This window comes from Copadichromis virginalis, linkage group LG13, assembly GCF_057382275.1.
Source record: "Copadichromis virginalis isolate Kocher_CV1m ecotype Utaka linkage group LG13, C_Virginalis_male_GT1.1, whole genome shotgun sequence".
Classification (NCBI taxonomy): Eukaryota; Metazoa; Chordata; class Actinopteri; order Cichliformes; family Cichlidae; genus Copadichromis; species Copadichromis virginalis.
The window spans coordinates 11202725-11219479 of NC_140630.1; the positions used below are offsets into that span (position 1 = coordinate 11202725).

At 40.3% G+C, this 16755-nt stretch overlaps 2 protein-coding genes and 1 long non-coding RNA gene across 3 annotated transcripts in view; 2 read left to right on the forward strand and 1 right to left on the reverse strand.

The window, feature by feature from the left end:
- Positions 1-978: 978 nt before the first annotated feature.
- On the reverse strand, positions 979-12938 carry LOC146695266 (uncharacterized). The gene is made up of 3 exons (XR_014923550.1): positions 12835-12938; positions 6512-6734; positions 979-2209 (listed from the first exon to the last, which is right to left on the reverse strand). It is a non-coding gene; the product is annotated as an uncharacterized LOC146695266 (long non-coding RNA).
- On the forward strand, positions 9283-11420 carry znhit2 (zinc finger, HIT-type containing 2). Its single transcript, XM_085476710.1, has 2 exons — positions 9283-9346; positions 9529-11420. The coding sequence occupies exon 2, from the start codon at positions 9596-9598 to the stop codon at positions 11306-11308; it is 1713 nt and encodes a 570-aa protein (XP_085332836.1). The 5' UTR covers positions 9283-9346; positions 9529-9595; the 3' UTR covers positions 11309-11420.
- A 59-nt stretch (positions 12939-12997) lies between the features above and the next one.
- Positions 12998-16755, forward strand: part of lrpprc (leucine-rich pentatricopeptide repeat containing) — a 59492-nt gene continuing 55734 nt past the window's right edge. Inside the window, exons 1-7 of the mRNA XM_085477259.1 lie at positions 12998-13203; positions 13944-14146; positions 14283-14405; positions 14526-14647; positions 14775-14833; positions 15616-15702; positions 16155-16281. Coding sequence (XP_085333385.1) covers positions 12998-13203; positions 13944-14146; positions 14283-14405; positions 14526-14647; positions 14775-14833; positions 15616-15702; positions 16155-16281 — 927 coding nt within the window. The remainder of the gene's footprint in view (positions 13204-13943; positions 14147-14282; positions 14406-14525; positions 14648-14774; positions 14834-15615; positions 15703-16154; positions 16282-16755) is intronic.

A 16755-nucleotide genomic window follows, 5' to 3' on the forward strand; every position in this document is an offset into this window, starting at 1 on the left:
TACGAGTGCGTGATAATGTGCGTGCCCAAAATGCCAAGTGCTCCCCTGTCCCTTCTCAATATTTCATCTGTTGTCTTGCTTTACCTTGCTTTAGGTAATGGCCCAGTCACATAACCCATTTTTCATATGTTTGCCTGTATTTGTGTATTATACCTTTTAGTGATAGAGGATTTTTGTCTGGTCTGTACTTTACTCTTATTTGCTATTCAAAGTGATAGATTTATAACATGAGCATGCAAAAATGTGGCTTTTGCACACGACAGTGTCTCAGTTGAACTCATTCCAGTTTTACATTAATGATAACTTTGTTAGTTACAAAGAACTAGATTTGCCATCAAATGGGGGTTTTAAGTCAATCAAAAGGAGCTCAGTATGTAAGATGTGGCATAAATAGTGGAATATCATTATTATCCATGGTTATAATTTACATTTTGTGTCCAAATCGCCACAATTCTCATTGTCTTTTAGATAAAATGCTAAAAAGGATAAAAATAAAGGTGTAGGAATTTGTCAAAATGATGTGCTGGGTATAAATTCCCATTTGAATTTGAATAAGACATTTTTGTCTTTAGTTGCGTTTTTTTTTTTTTTTTCCATTATTCAGCAAACTTTATAACTGTGCTTAAATAGCAACTATAAAAGCAGCTTTCCGTGCTGCTTATATATATTCCTTTTATCTCAATACACCAACTTTTCTGGTTATTTCTTGGTCTCAATTAAAGAAATGTATTCAAAAGTCAAAGCTATGCTATATATAAAGTATATGACACAAACATAATATGCCATGTACTACATATTTCCTGAGCATGATCTGTCAAGATAGAACAGGGACACTGTAAATCAGTTACAACACACATGAGACGCTGCACTGAAGGCATGTAGGTGTTGGAGCGTGAAGAGCTTTCCCTGCTAATGCAGATATAATGATGTGACTATGACTATATCAACGTCAGCGTGTGAGAGTCTGTGTATGTTGCCTCTTCTCGGGGACAGTTGTGCTGCTGATCTGCAAGACAATTCTTTGTGACTCACACCACATGAAAAAGAAAGTTAAAGATAGATAGAGGTAACAAGGGATAGACAGAGGTTGATGAACAAGAGAAGACAACATCTATGTGTTGTTTTGATTGTGATGAGAGGCAAGTGAAGAAGACAGTGAGTTGGCCTACATTCATGTGGCTTAATGTGTGAGGGGAAAACAGAGAGACAGCTCCGTGTCCATCTAATTATTGATCCAAGGAAGGCAGCGGATGTTATGTTGCTAGGTGTGTTTGTGTGTGGGTGCATATGCTGGGGACAGTGAGTATTATGAATAATGTGATTCCCAACCAAACTAAGTAAGATGGGGAGAATATTTATAGATAACCAAAATAAAACAAAAACAAACATAGTAGTGTTTTGTTTATTTGTTTACATTTACATAAAAAAGCATGGACAAATGGTTGTAATGAAAATAAATATCATGGGAATTAAAATGAATAGATGCATGCTTGAAAAATCGAGGCTACTATTTGTGCTTTAAATTATTATTGTTGTTAAATAACAAAAAAATCAATTAAAATGATCACATTTTCAACATGAGAGTTTCATGGATGGTCAGTGAAGGGGTGCTTCAGTTCACTTTTCAGGCTTTTCAAATACACTAGACACAAAAGGCTGAGAACTGGTGATCTAGACCACTTGTGCAAGTGAGTGTGTGTGTCTATATCAGACAATGTCACACACTTTTTTTCCCCAAGGTGACATACTAGATAACATTTTCACTTTTGGACTCTAAAAGTAGTATTAATCTCCATCAAACGTCCCAAAAGACATTCACGTGCACAAACACACACAGACACGGCCCATATCACAACAGTTGTCTCTGGCATTTCAGTGATTTAGAGCATCATCCCTGGTTGCCACCAGCGTGAAGCTGTGATCTTCACATATATGACACCTCAGCTCAACAAGGTGCACACACACACACACACACACTGAAAGGATGTCTCTGCTCTGTCTCTCCTGCCGTCACATTCTCACTTCCTGATTTAGACAGACAGAGACCAATCCTTTGGGACACAGAAACACTTCTCTTTCGCTCCCTCCCTCCTTCCACGAATCTTTCCCCTTTTCTTGATCTGCTGCTCCCTCTCGTGGGGATGAGGGAAGGCAGGGCTGGAGGTTAGAGAGATGGATGTGGGTGATACACCGATACACAGTCAGTCTCCTGCGGGAATGGTGTGATAGAGAAGAAGAGAGAGGGACAAGGGCAAGTAGAGGGGAAAAAAAGTAGGAAGCTTATTTCTCATGGCTTAAGAAGACAGAGAGGAAACAGAAACACAGGAAAGTGATATCTTGTTTTAGTTTCATGTGTTATTTGTACTGTGTTCCAGATATATATTAAATATATATACAGATACAGATATACTGCTTAAACTGGATGAGTTACTATGATCTGTACTAACCCATTAAAAGGAAAATATTCCCAGTAATTCAGACTTTTTTAAAATTCTGGGATCTCCTTTAACATCTGAAATAAAGTTCTGTCCCTGTGCAACTTGAGCTTGTAATGACTAACCACTGCTTGTTAAGGGCTTTGAATGTCCACTTGTTTTTGTCATGTCTATCTCTCCTCTAAAGAGGACAGGCATGTCTCAAGCGCTTTTCCCTAAGGCTTTTTACTTGTTACACAACCTGCTGTTGTGAAAAATCTACAGGCAAGTCTGAAAACCCTCCCAGCACTTCTTCTTTCTTGTGTGCCATATCTATAAAAACATCCCTCAAATTTAACCCAGAGTAAAGTGCAGTGTAGAGATGAGTAAATACAGTACGTTATATTGCATTTTTTTCTTTCCTTTTTTATTTACTGTGATTTTGAAGATAAAAAATGTTTCCTCAGTTCAAGTTTGGAATTTTTTTCATGACATTCCCCACATGCAATACTACCATACGTTATTTAATTATAATAATTATAAGTTTTTCTTTCAGCTTTTGTATCAGATTCTTACCAATAAATCAAATCTGTTATCTTGTTGGTCTGTCAACTAAAAATACAGTGGCTATCCTAATAGCACTCTTTTTAACTAACACACACCGATGTATGCATCAGGAGCAATCTGGGGTTCAATATCTTGCCCAGAGGCACATTGGCAGTGGACTGGAGGGATTGGAGACTGAGACGTAGCCATTCATGATACAATAAACCACAAATAAAGATTTGAGTGTCGGTTTGACTGGGGTGCATTTTGATAAATGTAGCTTTCTGCCTTCACATGGTTTGGGTGTGTTTTGTATACATCTGTTTGTGTGCAAAATAAGGATATGCTTAAAGAAAATAAATAAACATTAAATGTATTTCTCGCATTTCTATTATCTTCTATTTATTTTGTTACCTTAAAAACTTTGAAATGAAATTAATTAAATGCATTTTGATTTTTGCCTTTAAACCTTGTTGTGATGATAAAGGCTTCCAGAAACATCTATAAATGCATATAAAGGCAAACAGCATAATAATGTGAAGGACAGAGTTTGGATTATTGAAGAGCTTCTAGCTCATCATCCATCCATTCAGCTAGCCCTCAATTTTGTTCTACTTATCCAGTTCAGGATCACACAGGGGGATGGAGCTTATGCCAGCTGACACTGAATGAGAGGGACACCTTGGACCTGTTGTCTTTCCACAGATGGACAGACACCTTTGGCCATTTTAGAATCACCAATTAACCTCATGTGCATATCTTTGTATTGCTGGAGCCACTCAGACAGAGAACCCACAGAGGGGTACAGAAAGGCCACAAACTGGATTCAAAGCCAGAACCTTGCTATGAGGGCTCAATACTAATTGCTACACCAGCATGCTGCCCTGTAGCTTAACAGGACAAACAAAATGAAAACTTTTAAAACTTACAAACATCAATAGTGGGTTGAGGGGCGTTGCTGTTTCTGCAGCAATGAAATGAATTCATAGAAATTTCAGCAATTTCAGATCTATACCTTTTAGACAGTAACAAAAATACATTTTTAAACACACAGAAACAGATCTAGAGTGGAAGATTGTAAAAAAATGATGCTGAAAAAAGAGAGACAACCAGTGAATGACTGACTGAGTAACCACCAGAAAAAGTATAAACTCTGAAGCCTGCAAAATTACAGTACATAAAATCGCTGGTGTAAACAAAGGGGATAGTACATGAAATTACTGGTGTAGGCTACCGTGATACACTGTACCCTTTATTTCCTGCGTGCTTTGAGAGGTGCAGCGACACATGGAAAGTTGACTTCTAGAGTGGTGTGAGGTTTCTTTTTGCTTCTCCATGCTTGTTTCTGCTGTCACTGCTGTCAGCAGCCGCTTTAGGTCACTGAGAAGCTACCACCCCATCTACCTGTGTTTTAGCACATCACACGCTGCACTGCACAAACACACACACACACAGAGACAAGCACATGCTCATAGGTAGAGTCCACTAGCTGAGGCAGACTGAGGAGCTGCCCAGGAAACAGGGATTTGTTTATGTGGATTGAGTGGCAAAGGAAGGGAGAAAGGGAGAGGAAAGGTGTGTGGGTGAACATTGATGCCTTTTTGTGATGAAGTAAAAGTGATATGTAAATAATAGATCCCAGAGATGAATTATTGAAGGAGTACATTGATGCTCTCATGGTGTGGAAGCAGGAGCTCATTCATGAAAAAAGGTTTGTGGAGGAAAGATGAAAGGGTGAGGGGGGAAACAGGGTGTTGCTATGTCAGCTTTCAGTTCCAACACAGCGACATACACTGATGCACGCACGCACGCACACACACACACACACACACACACACGCACACACACACACACAGACTTTCAAACCACATTCATACAATCATAGTTGTACAAGTTTCTCAATGACGATGGGAACAACTCAAAAACAGAAGGAATGGTGCCCATTGTTATTACAGTCCAACATACAACTTTAAAAACATGTTAGCATTTCTTAAACGATCCATAAAATTTATATCGGTTCAGCATGTTTTTAATATCTTTGTAACTGGGTATTGACTGATATACTGTTATTGTATCTATGTTGATTCTCTTTATTAATTTTGTTTCATTGTGTTCTCCAAAAACTTAATGTGCTGCTGTAATCCCAGTTTAGACACTTCTGCAAAAGATATTTTTTATATTATTTAATGTTTTACAAGGAGTCATTCTCATTCTTCTCTCTTACTATTTAATACCCCCAGTGATATTTTTGCTATTTTATATTAGGTCAAAAATAATTTCATCATGTTCCTGAGAATATTGTTCCACGCATTACACTTAATGGGATTTAAAGAGGAAGTAAAAGTGTGAGAATCTTTGTCAGTCAGAATGAAACACTGGCTTCTGGCTCCTCAAATGGAAGCCGGATATTTAACAGAGGCAGGACCCTCCACCCTTAATACACTCACCATTACACAGCCTTGCTTTTGGGTGTTCTATAACGCCAGATCCTGTTGAGCTGACAGGTGACAGAACAGTCCACATCAACATACGTCTACTCTCTTTTGCTCCAAACACACACACACACACACACACACACACACACACACACACACACACACACACACACACACACACACACACACACACAAAAATCCCGTTGTCTGCCACCAGCTGATAGGTGACAGGGAGCAGGCTCTGCCTTTTGGGCATGTCCAGCCCTGGAATGTCTGAAGCTGTCTACTGTACAGCAGCAGGGTGTGTGTGTGTGTGTGTGTGTGTGTGTGTGTGTGTGTGTGTGTGTGTGTGTGTGTGTGTGTGTACATCTATCTTTATGAGGACAATTCAGAGTTTCCTGCAGTCTGTAGTCCATGGTATAAGAGTACAGATAGATACCATGGACTGTATTTACAGTTGTCTTTGACTCAAGATGACTCTGGCCACCTCATTTCAGCAATAAGTTAACATTATATTGCCCCAATGTCAGGCATGTTGTGGTATTTAGTCCATATTTGACCCACATAATATTAGCTAGTGCCATGGGATGCTGATCTACTTAATTCAAAGTCCTTTCTCCTCTTATAATGCTTCTGTTATAATATACTTTCTCCTGCGTTCAATTTAAATCGGTATAGAAAATCTTCCACCTTGTTGGCACATAGATGGCACATGTGTAATGAATAATGGGGGTATTTTAGGTAGTATTATTATCATTTGAGAATTATAAGATTGTATCTATGCCAGGAGCCATTAGTCTAGGCAATACACAACATTTCGCTGGGAAGTCCTGTGGTTATGACCCTAACCATAGAACCATCATAAACACTATTTATGTCTTTTCTATATCTGTGCTAATAAATGGAAAATAAAGTTGTTGTTTTTTTTAAAGGAGTCTCAGAAAGAAAATGGGCCTGGTCTGAAAGCCTCCCTAACATGGATAAGAATCTGCATTACTTCTTGTCATCAGTGTAGTAGTCAGTGAGTAAGTCATGGAGCTTTTGTGTTGGGGTACTACACATGTCACAGGGAATAAGACAGAAGCAAAAGCGAGATAAGAGGAGGCAGCTGCCTACCTAGAACTGCTGGCACGGCAGCCAGGGGCGGGGCCAAGACAGCATGGCACACGTCGTCTCCAGACACCCTTTCTTCTCCCTGCTTCGCCAGAGGCTTTGACAGGCGGCACGAGAGCCCCTTGGCCCAGTGAGGGGTGGACAGCCATCTGACAACTCCCCACCTGCATGACCTTTACCATGCTTGACCCCCCTACAGGAGACAATCACCTCATAGCAAACAGCCCTACGGGAGATGTAGACACACAGTGCAGTCAGGAAGACACACACAACAAACTCAGACATGCATGCCACACACACAAAAAGTCAGGCTTAAAAAGGAGACATCCTATTAAAATATTAGGACATTTAATTTCCAATGTTTAATGGGAGGCAATTATTTAAATTTTTAATTCACTTGTCATTTTTAACTGACTCATTCATTAGCTCACATCCGCATCTATGCAAATCAATTTACAAATCATTTAAAATGCAGTGAATGTGAATGTGTGTGTGAATAGGTGGATGACTGGTTGTGTAAAGCGCTTTGGGGTCCTTAGGGACTAGTAAAGCGTTATACAAATACAGGCCATTTACAATCATGATTACACAAAAAAAATAGCCTTTTTTGAAATGGGGCTCTGAAAAAGCCACCCAGTGCTTACAAATAGGGCCCCAGACAACCTGTGGACAATTTAGAATCACCAGTTAACCAGCATGTATTGGAAAGATGCCAGAGTACCTGTATGCTTTTCTCTATTTTTTCTATTTTCCATAAATCCATTTTCTACAAGAGTTTTTGGGAAAATGTTCTAATAGCTCAGTAGTCCATATGTACAAGCAGGCTCAGGCTTCAGATATTTTCAACAGTATGTTTTCATCAGTTTTTACTGACTTGGCTCGTTGTGATGTCAGTAAGAGTGGCAAATGATGGTAATCTCAATCGCACATCTCTAGCTTTATGGCTGAAGCTCCGCCCACCCGCTGTTTAAAACTTCTGTTTTGGACAGGCAGCCAGTAAGAACATCTAAACGTCTAAAACAACTTACAAAACGTATGACGCCTTTTGTATGGCCTGCTTTAACAACGTGCTAACCTTATTTACAATCAATATTGTATGGATGTAATAATGATGCAGTGGATCAAAGTGGATCAAATGAGGAGCTGATAGAAGGCATAGTTTAAAATAATCATGCTTTATCTGCTTAATCTGAGATTAAAAATATGAAGATTAACTGAAAAATCATAGTGTAGACCAAAGTAATTATTTACAGCATTAATGTTAAATACGGTAAATATTCTCATTATGTTTTCACTATAAACGGCATATTTGCTAAATGATATATGATATTAAAACCTGTTAGCCTACCTTCATTACATAAAAATACATTTTGGTTATAAAAGTATATTGTTTTTACAGAAATCAAATCTTACTCTAATTTTGTCATCACATTTTTAAACCATATAAGTAAACCAAATAAGTAATGTGTTGTTAATAGCAGGAGCAGGAACCATATCCTGCTATAATTTGGTCAGATGGGGGTTTCTATGTGAATGCATCCACAGTCCAAAGACATGCATGTTAGGTTAACTGGTGATTCTAAATTGGCTGTATATGAATGTATGTGGTTCTCTCTGCATTAGCCCTAGATAGACTGGAAACCTGTCCAAGCGAAGCGCTAAAAGAAGGCCCTATAGGGTTATGCTGGCGCTCATCAAGCATTTCGTTTATTTGCTGTCTTCTTTTATGGAAGTCTGTGAAAATTGATATCACTGAATTTACAACCAATTTTCAAGTGCTTTTGCTTGGTTTTTATTTTGGGATAAAATCTTTTGATTCACCTTTAGCCTCTCTGACTGACTGGAAATGCCCCTGAAGCTACCCAGGGTGTCCTGCACCTAGTTAGGAAAATTCAGTTAGTCTCAGATATGACATCAGTCTCCTTAAGTCGGTTTAAATTGTAAAGTAAAGACACTATAAGAGTAAAACCCCAACAATCAGACTTGCTGTGAGCCAGCACATGGCAACAGTGGGACGGACAAACATACTTTTAACAAGAAGAAACAGAAGGAAACCTTGCACAGTCCAGGCTCAGGTAGCCATGTGCCAGGAGCGTATTGGCGTGGTGGAAAGAGAAGATAAAATCTAATGATACATGGTGGTGTATGAACACATGTGGAGCAGGAAGATCAGAGTCGAGAAGAAATTCTCATTGCATCACACAAAGTCCCATTGCAGGAAAACCTATTCCAGCATAAGTAAGAGATGGTTCAGGGTCACCTGACCGAGCCCTAACTATAAGCATTTTCAAAAAGTAAAGTGTTAAGCCTAATCTTATAGGCAGAGTGGGTGTCTGTCACCAGAATCCAAAATCAGAGCTGGTTCCATGGGAAAATAAGACTCTGCCTCCCATTCTGCGTTCAGAAGCTCTAGGAACCGGAAGCCATCAGCCCCAGAGCGAAATGTTGTAGTAGGATTATATGATACTATGATGTCTTTAAAGTATGATGAATACTATTTTTTCAAGATGTTGTATGGATAAGAATTTTTGAATTAATTTGCATCACTACATCTTTTGTTTCAGTAAATGTGAACATTTTTGCTTTTTAAAAAATTACTTTAATACATGATTTTCTTCTAAAACTGGATTGATTACCCAGTTTTTCCTCCCTGTAATCCTATTAATGTAGATTTACTGATAAAAACAATCCAGTAATTATGCAAATTATTATTATGCAATATCACAAAAACTGCAGTCTTACGTCAGCGCAGCGCTGAACACTGCGTAGCTCTACGTCATCAAAAGGCGTCGTGGCAGCGTGAGAGGGAAAACAAATGCCAGTGCGAATTGCTGTGAAGTAAGTAGAGCATTTATCATTAAAAAAGAAACGGCTATAAGGTTATGAAAGCATTCTGGCGATGCTTAAAGTATTTTTAAAGCTGATAAATGATGGACGCTGCGCAAAATATGCACTTTCCGTTCGTAGCACTTTTACAAGTGTCGTTAATCGAAACTAACGTGCCTTTTCCATATCTGTAGGTTACTGCTCCTGCACCATAACGCTCTCTCCTGATTTGTTCCAAAACCGCGTGTCGGTTCAGTTCTAATGAATCCAGTAATTAGACGGGGACTGCCTCCGTCCGTGAGGAGTCTTCTCACAGACATCGGTCCAAAGGAGGAGTGGACGGATGAGGAGTCTGAAACGGTGACCAGAGATGGCATTCTGCTTCCGCACAGAGGAGCTACGTCTGGAAATGAGCTTCTCACACCTGCCAGGAGCCATGATAATGCTCCAGAGGATGGTGGTGTCTCTGGAAGAAGTGGACTTTGCATGTTGTGTAAAAGTAAACCTCCTTGCTACACCTGTCCCAGGTGTAACCTGCAGTACTGTGGCTTGGAGTGCTACAAGAGCCCTGATCACTCTGCATGCTCTGAAGAGTTTTACAAGGAGTCTGTTCTACAGGAGCTGAAGGAAATGGGGACAACTGAGACTGAAGGGAGAAAGAAAATGCAGGAGATTCTTGTGGGACTCAAACAAAAGGCAGAAATGACACAAGGGGGGATGGAGAGTTTGTTAAAAGAGGCGGGTGTTGTGTCAGATGACACAGATGATAGGGAAGGAGAGGCAGCTGAGAAAGTGCAGGCTGTGGAGCTCCTGGCCAGGTTAGCAGAGCTTCAGCAGTCTGGAGAAGAGAATGCAACAGAGATTGAGGATATTTTGGGAAAACTTGAAGAGATTGGAGGAGGTGCGCTGATTCCTGGAGACACTGATGAGGATGCTGAAAGTGCACAAGGAGAGCTGGACTTGGCTGATCAGCTCTCAGGGCTGGAGATTGACAAACTTTCAGAAGAGGAGCTGTGGGAACTTCTCAACAACAAAGAGAAAGAGAGTTTTGTGAGTCTCATGAAGGATGGAGCTCTTGGTGGCCTGGTTCCCCTTTGGAAGCCATGGTGGGAGGAACATGAGGAGGGAGGCAGAGCACTGGTGGAAGTGCTTGAGGAAGAAGTAAGCAGACAGGAAAGAGAAACTGTGACAACTATGGAAAAGCAGGACATTGATAATGGAGTGAAAACCTCACAAGGTGTTCAGAAACGAATCAAATCAAAGCCAAAAAGCTTGAAAGGAGGAACAGGGAAGGAAACGAGTAAAGGAAGTTCAGCAGTACCCCCAATTTCTTCAAAAATTCCAAAGCTGAGTTCCTTATGTCCAAATCCTTCTCCTCTGGTTTGCTATGGTTTAGTGAATGCACTTTTTGGCTATGCTTTTACCCTGTGCCTGTTTAACGGTGACACCGATTCACTGATGTTTGAGTTCTGTGACATGATTCTTGCTCTGTCTGAGGCACTGAACTCAAGCAAGGTGTTCACCTCTCTCCAAGAGGCCTTAGGCTGTGGAGAAGCTCTCATTTTAGATGGAGGCTACCTTGACAAGGAGGACCTTCTTGCCCCTGCCAGGGCCGTGGAGGCCGTGGCTCACATCATGACTGGCAGAGACGGAAAGGATGCTGCTGGATACTCCCTGGCAGCCTTGAGTCAACTTCGTTCTGTGCTCTCCCGGGCCAAAATGGCCCTGTCTAAAGATGGAGAGGAAGTGGAAAAGAGACGGAAGTACTTCCTGGCAAGCAAGAAGTGTGAATTCTTTCAAGCCTGGGTGCTGGACAATGTACATCAGATTCATAGACTGGCAGTTAAGCTGTGGAGCGAACACAGAAAAAGAGAGAGTGCAAGGAACAGCATGCAGAAAGCCAAGACTGAAGTTGAGAATTTACAGAAAGGGAAGAGAAAAGATAGCGATAAGCTGATTGAAGAACTAAGTTAAAGAAGATTTGGTTTAACGTGTTGATGCAAAAGTTCATGTTGTAATAAAATGCATCATATTCTCTCATATAGTCAAATTCCTATTGGCAATAAAAGCTGATATTTTCCACTAATTTCTTTGGTTATCTTTCTTGTATTAATTTATTTTAATGAGGAGAAAAGTAATTTAAAATCTGTTTAAATTTCCTGTATAAGCCATAAGAATTTATATTAGTCAAATTGGAAATAGAAGAGTTTTCAATACATACGTAGATGGATACTTTATTCATCTCCAGGGGCAAAGTCAGAAATTCCAGCAGTAACACATTAAGTGTTACTATTTTGTAACAGTTATTAGGTGATATACAAATAAGATATAATTTGATATGTAACAAAAGGATCAAGTTTCCACCTTAAATTTGAAACTACAATTTCTGAAAAAATTACTTTAAAAGGACCTTTGGAGACACAGGTCATTTAATACATTTAGAATGATTTTTTGTCAGTTAATTATAGATCATACCTCTCGCCCTATGGCAGCTGGGATACACTTTTAGAAGCGAAAGAGAATAGATGGATAGAATTACAGACAATTTCATAGTAGCTTTGGGAGAACTGTTATAGTACTTGAAAACCTTACTATTGAATTAATAAGTGATGAGGTGAAACTGTACATGTGTGTATTTGTTTTCCCAAAGGACAGTGGTGATAGAGTTCAAAAGAACTGACATAAGACTGCAAGGGAGCTTGAGCTGTTATGCAGTGAGTGTTTTCTTAGTATTGTTCTGAATGCACAGATTAGTTCGCAATACGTTTTGTTATCTAAGTGTTAATTTATTATTTAGGTTTTCATGGTTATAAATGAATCCAAACAGTTCTAGAGTTTTCATTATGGCTGTTATGTTTTCATATCTTACGTCAAATAGGAAATTATATAGTGCAGGAGTCTCAAACATAAGGCCACGGGGGCAGAATTGGCCGGGCTAAGACTCCAATCCGGCCCAAAAGAGCTTTGGAAAATGTTAGAGGGCATAAATTTTCGACATCTTTCCTTTATCAGCTTTTTCTACTGATAAAGCTCTCCCCCCCCAGGGCCATTCATACTATAACAAAGTAATTAAGTAATAGTTAAATGACAGAGAACGTCCCGTTATTTTAGTTCTATAAAGTGCATCCAAAGTGAAGAAAAATCGGAAACTTTCTTCAAACTAACAGAAATTTTCTGTTGTATAATTACAGGATAGTCAGGGCAATGACCAACCAGACATTTTTCTCTTAATTTTAATTTCCTAAAGCTTAAGCCATTTAATCTACAACAGCTGCATTTTCTTAATCACACTTAATGTCTGAGACATACATTTTAATTTTTTTTTAATATTAAGAAAGCTGAGGTATTAAATGTGTAGTTAAACTTTACACCGACATTACGAGAAATTTCACCCACTTAAGATGTAGTTTGTAGTCTGACATCCCTCGTACAGTGCGAAAATAGATTTTTTAAATTCTCCATAAACGAGTATGATAAAAACCATAAAATAAAACACTGACCTGAACCATACTGTCAAGGCAAAGAATATAAACAATATGTAAAGGTTAGAGATGCTATTATACATGTATTTTCCAGCCTTTAGCCATGTCCCAAAGAACGTTTCTTTTCACCGTGCGCCTAGCGCCACTCTCGCGAGGACTTTTGGCAAGTCACGTGGTGCGGATGTTCTTCCACGCTGCGACAGAAAACATGGCTGCGCTCTTGAGATCATCCCGGTTACTCAAGTTTTCGCCTTCGGGTTTGCTTCAGATCACATGCACTAAAAGAAACGGACCGACGCTTGGTCGGCTGTACAGCGGGGCTCTCAGCGGCAGAAGGACCGGAGTTTGTGCCCGACAGATCGGACCTGTTACTGAAAACGCGTCCAGGTACCAGGCATCTGTGATTCACGCGTGAGCATGCAGCAGCAGAGATGTCATTGAGGCTCAATGACACCCAAAGGCACACGCAAGTGTTGACAGATATGACCTGCTGCATTAAATGTGGTTTGTTAGGATACGTTATAGATCACGTAGGTAACAGCTCAGTTCTCGTTGGTTAAACATCGCTACCAGGTTATGCAAGGTGATGATGAGTTGTTGTGTAACCAGGGTAAACTCACTGTCTGTTTAATCTGTAATCAAGCCGGTTACTATAATCTAGTTCGTAATGAAGCTGTAACTGTTAGCAACCACTTCCTGCCATCAATTTGCTCCCAGCTGTACACACGCTGACTTTTGGGCCTATCACTGGAGACCAGTGTGCACTGTTACACAGCAGCCACGATGATGCGCGTAAATTGCAGCTTAAATGAACATTTATAGTATTATTAATGAGCACGAAAGAAAAACTGGCCTCAGCTGATATAGAAGTGATGGCTACTAGCAGCCGTGGACCTACTTGGAGGGACTTTTTCTTCACTTCAAGGTCACAGGTCTGGCTTTCACTGTGTACAGCTGTGTAACTGTCTTTGACAACATGCCTGTTGTTGTGCAGTAAACACATACTGTGATGGTGGGGCAGACTTTCTGAAATTAAATATTTCTTTTCTCTGATATGCATCCACAGCAGAACTGAGTTAGTTATTTTTCTGCTGTTGCATTTATACCTATGGCCTGTATCTTCACAGTCGCGTGTGGTCATATGCAGCGGGGTGTGTGCGTAGTTTTTCTGTGGCCACCGAGCTAAAGGATGAAGCCAGCATTGCAGTGCGCTCCAAGCAAGCGCAGCAGTTTGACTGGGCCCTGACCAGGCTGGACAGTTCTGTGAGGAGGACCGGTCGTATTACCAAGACCCTGCTTCAGCGCATCTTCCATGATATCTGCAGGGCAGGTAGGCAAGAGGATGAGCAACCACAGAGGGACCTTTAATAACGGATGCCTGCTAATGGCCATTTGAACTCTTTGAGAGACAGTAATGAAATGTTTTGCTTTCTCTCTCCTTCCTCATCCACCTCTGCTATCTGCAGGCTATCCCAGTGGTAACCAGGCCCTGTTGCTGCTCCGTAGCTGTGGGTCCCTGCTGCCTGAGGTGCCTCTGGAAGAACGCACTGAGCTGGCACACCGTGTGTGGGAGAAACTGAAGGAGTTGGGTAAGGGGCTGCGCTAAGTACAGTCTTGCACACACAAGAGATGTGCACTACAAAATCCTAGTTGTGTAGTGAGTGTTTTGTATATGTTTAATTACCCTGGCTGCACATTGTCTTCGCTAGGTGCACAGTATGATGTGAGCCACTACAATGCTTTGCTGAAGGTTTACCTTCAGAATGAGTTCAAATTCTCCCCCACTGACTTCCTGGCCAAAATGGAAGCAGCTAATATCCAGCCCAACAGAGTAAGTAGTGCAGTGCAGAGTGCTGTAATGTCAAGAAATGCATAGTTAGATTTGTGTTCAGCTACATGAAGAGAGTATTTCATTTTGTTAATTCTAGCTGTTTTAATTTGTTTTATTTTATGCATAGGTTACCTACCAGAGGCTCATCGCAGCCTACTGCCAAAATGGAGATATTGAAGGAGCCAGGTGGGTAAATGTTCTTTTCTTAATAGTAACCTGTCCACTGTGGGTACTTTTGCTGAACTAACAGTTTCACAATTCAGGTGAATGGAGTAGGTGTCTTTAAAGAAACTATTTTGGTTACTCCTAAAAGTCCACATCCATATAACACCATGTGAAATGTTTTCATTGAACCCAGTACTACTGATGAGATTGTCTCTATTTCTACTGACTGCAGTGTGACTTGTGAGCACTGATCTTGCCAGGCGAACTCTCCTCCTGACAAATTTCAGTGTATTTCCTGAGTGAATGACTCATTCACTATTGTTTTTTTTTTTAAAGGAACAGTGCATATTAATTAACATGAGCATTTATATTCATCATGTAAATATGACTTTTGTCATCTGTAGTCCCTGGTATGACCCTACAATAATAAAATACATCCTCCCCAACAATCAGATTGCCCACTATGAGCAAGCACTTAGCGACAGTAGGAAGTTAAAAAGTAACTTTTAACAGGAAGAAATTCTGGCAGAGCCAGGCTGAGGGAGGGACAGCCAAGGCTTTCCATGGTCAGCCCTCTTGTTATATCGTGATCAGGAGGGCTAATCATTATAAATTTTTCTGTGTGGTGGTTTTTGTTTATTTATTCTTTTAAATACTTGTCATTCAGCTCAGCAGCCTTTTCTGTGTCTGGGTATTTTGGTTTACCGTGCTTCTCATGGGTTTACTGTTAGATTACTTGTTGTGTTGCTTGCTTTTTTTTCTTCTCATTTTAATGTTGATGTAATGCTTTTCGGCTTTCTCAGCACCATATTGGGTTTCATGAAGAATAAAGACTTGCCCATCACTGAAGCTGTGTTCAGTTCGTTGGTGACAGGTCATGCTCGTGCAGGGTAAGTGTCAGTACTTTTTTATTTATCTATTTTTTTTAACATATTGAATTTAATATCAATATGTGGGGCCGGGGTCTTTCTGTGTGGAGTTTGCATGTTCTCCCCGTGTCTGCGTGGGTTCCCTCCGGGTACTCCGGCTTCCTCCCACCGTCCAAAGACATGCAGTTTGTGGGGATAGGTTAATTGGATAATCCAAATTGCCACTAGGTGTGAATGTGAGTATGAATGGTTGTCTGTCCTTGTGTGTTAGCCCTGCGACAGACCGGCGACCTGTCCAGGGTGTACCCCACCTCTCGCGCTATGACAGCTGGGATTGGCTCCAGCGCCCCCCGCGACCCTGAAAAGGATAAGCGGAAGCGACTGGATGGATGGATGAATTTAATATCACATAACAAATGCTATAATTGAAGGAATTTGGATTTAAATAAGCTGTAATCTTTATTACTCGACAGTGACATCGAGAGTGCTAAGAACATCTTGTCTGTGATGCATGGAGCAGGAATTGAACCGGGTCCCGACACTTACGTGTCACTGTTGAACGCGTATGCTGAGAAGGGCGATCTGGAAAACATGAAAAAGGTGTGTGCATTAATTGTGTGTAGTGCCACCTAAGGGTTGAAGGTGTAGGTGTATTTAAGGGTGCAGCTTTTGAACTGCTTGCCACTTTTTTAGCTTATCTGGTGAAGGTATGCTGAGCTTGTGTGATGCGAGGTCTCCAACAGTCCATCCAAAACTCAAAAGAGTCAGTACTCCAACTACAGTTCTGGTCCAACATTAATTTAATTTACAGATAAGGATTATTTAATGGGTGATCATGGTCTGTTGATACTCTTGCTTTATTTATGTACTTCACACATTACAGTAACCTTTGAATTGTGAGCTGGATGAGCTACTGTGTCACTGACATTGTAATTAAAAATATAACATATAATTGTATTTGCAAACCACATGTGATGATTTTTTTCTGTCTCACTGCATTTTTGCCCATGTTGTATATCGTGAGTAAGTTGAGGAAGGGATTTTACCAACAAAAAGTTCAAAAATCTTCTGTTT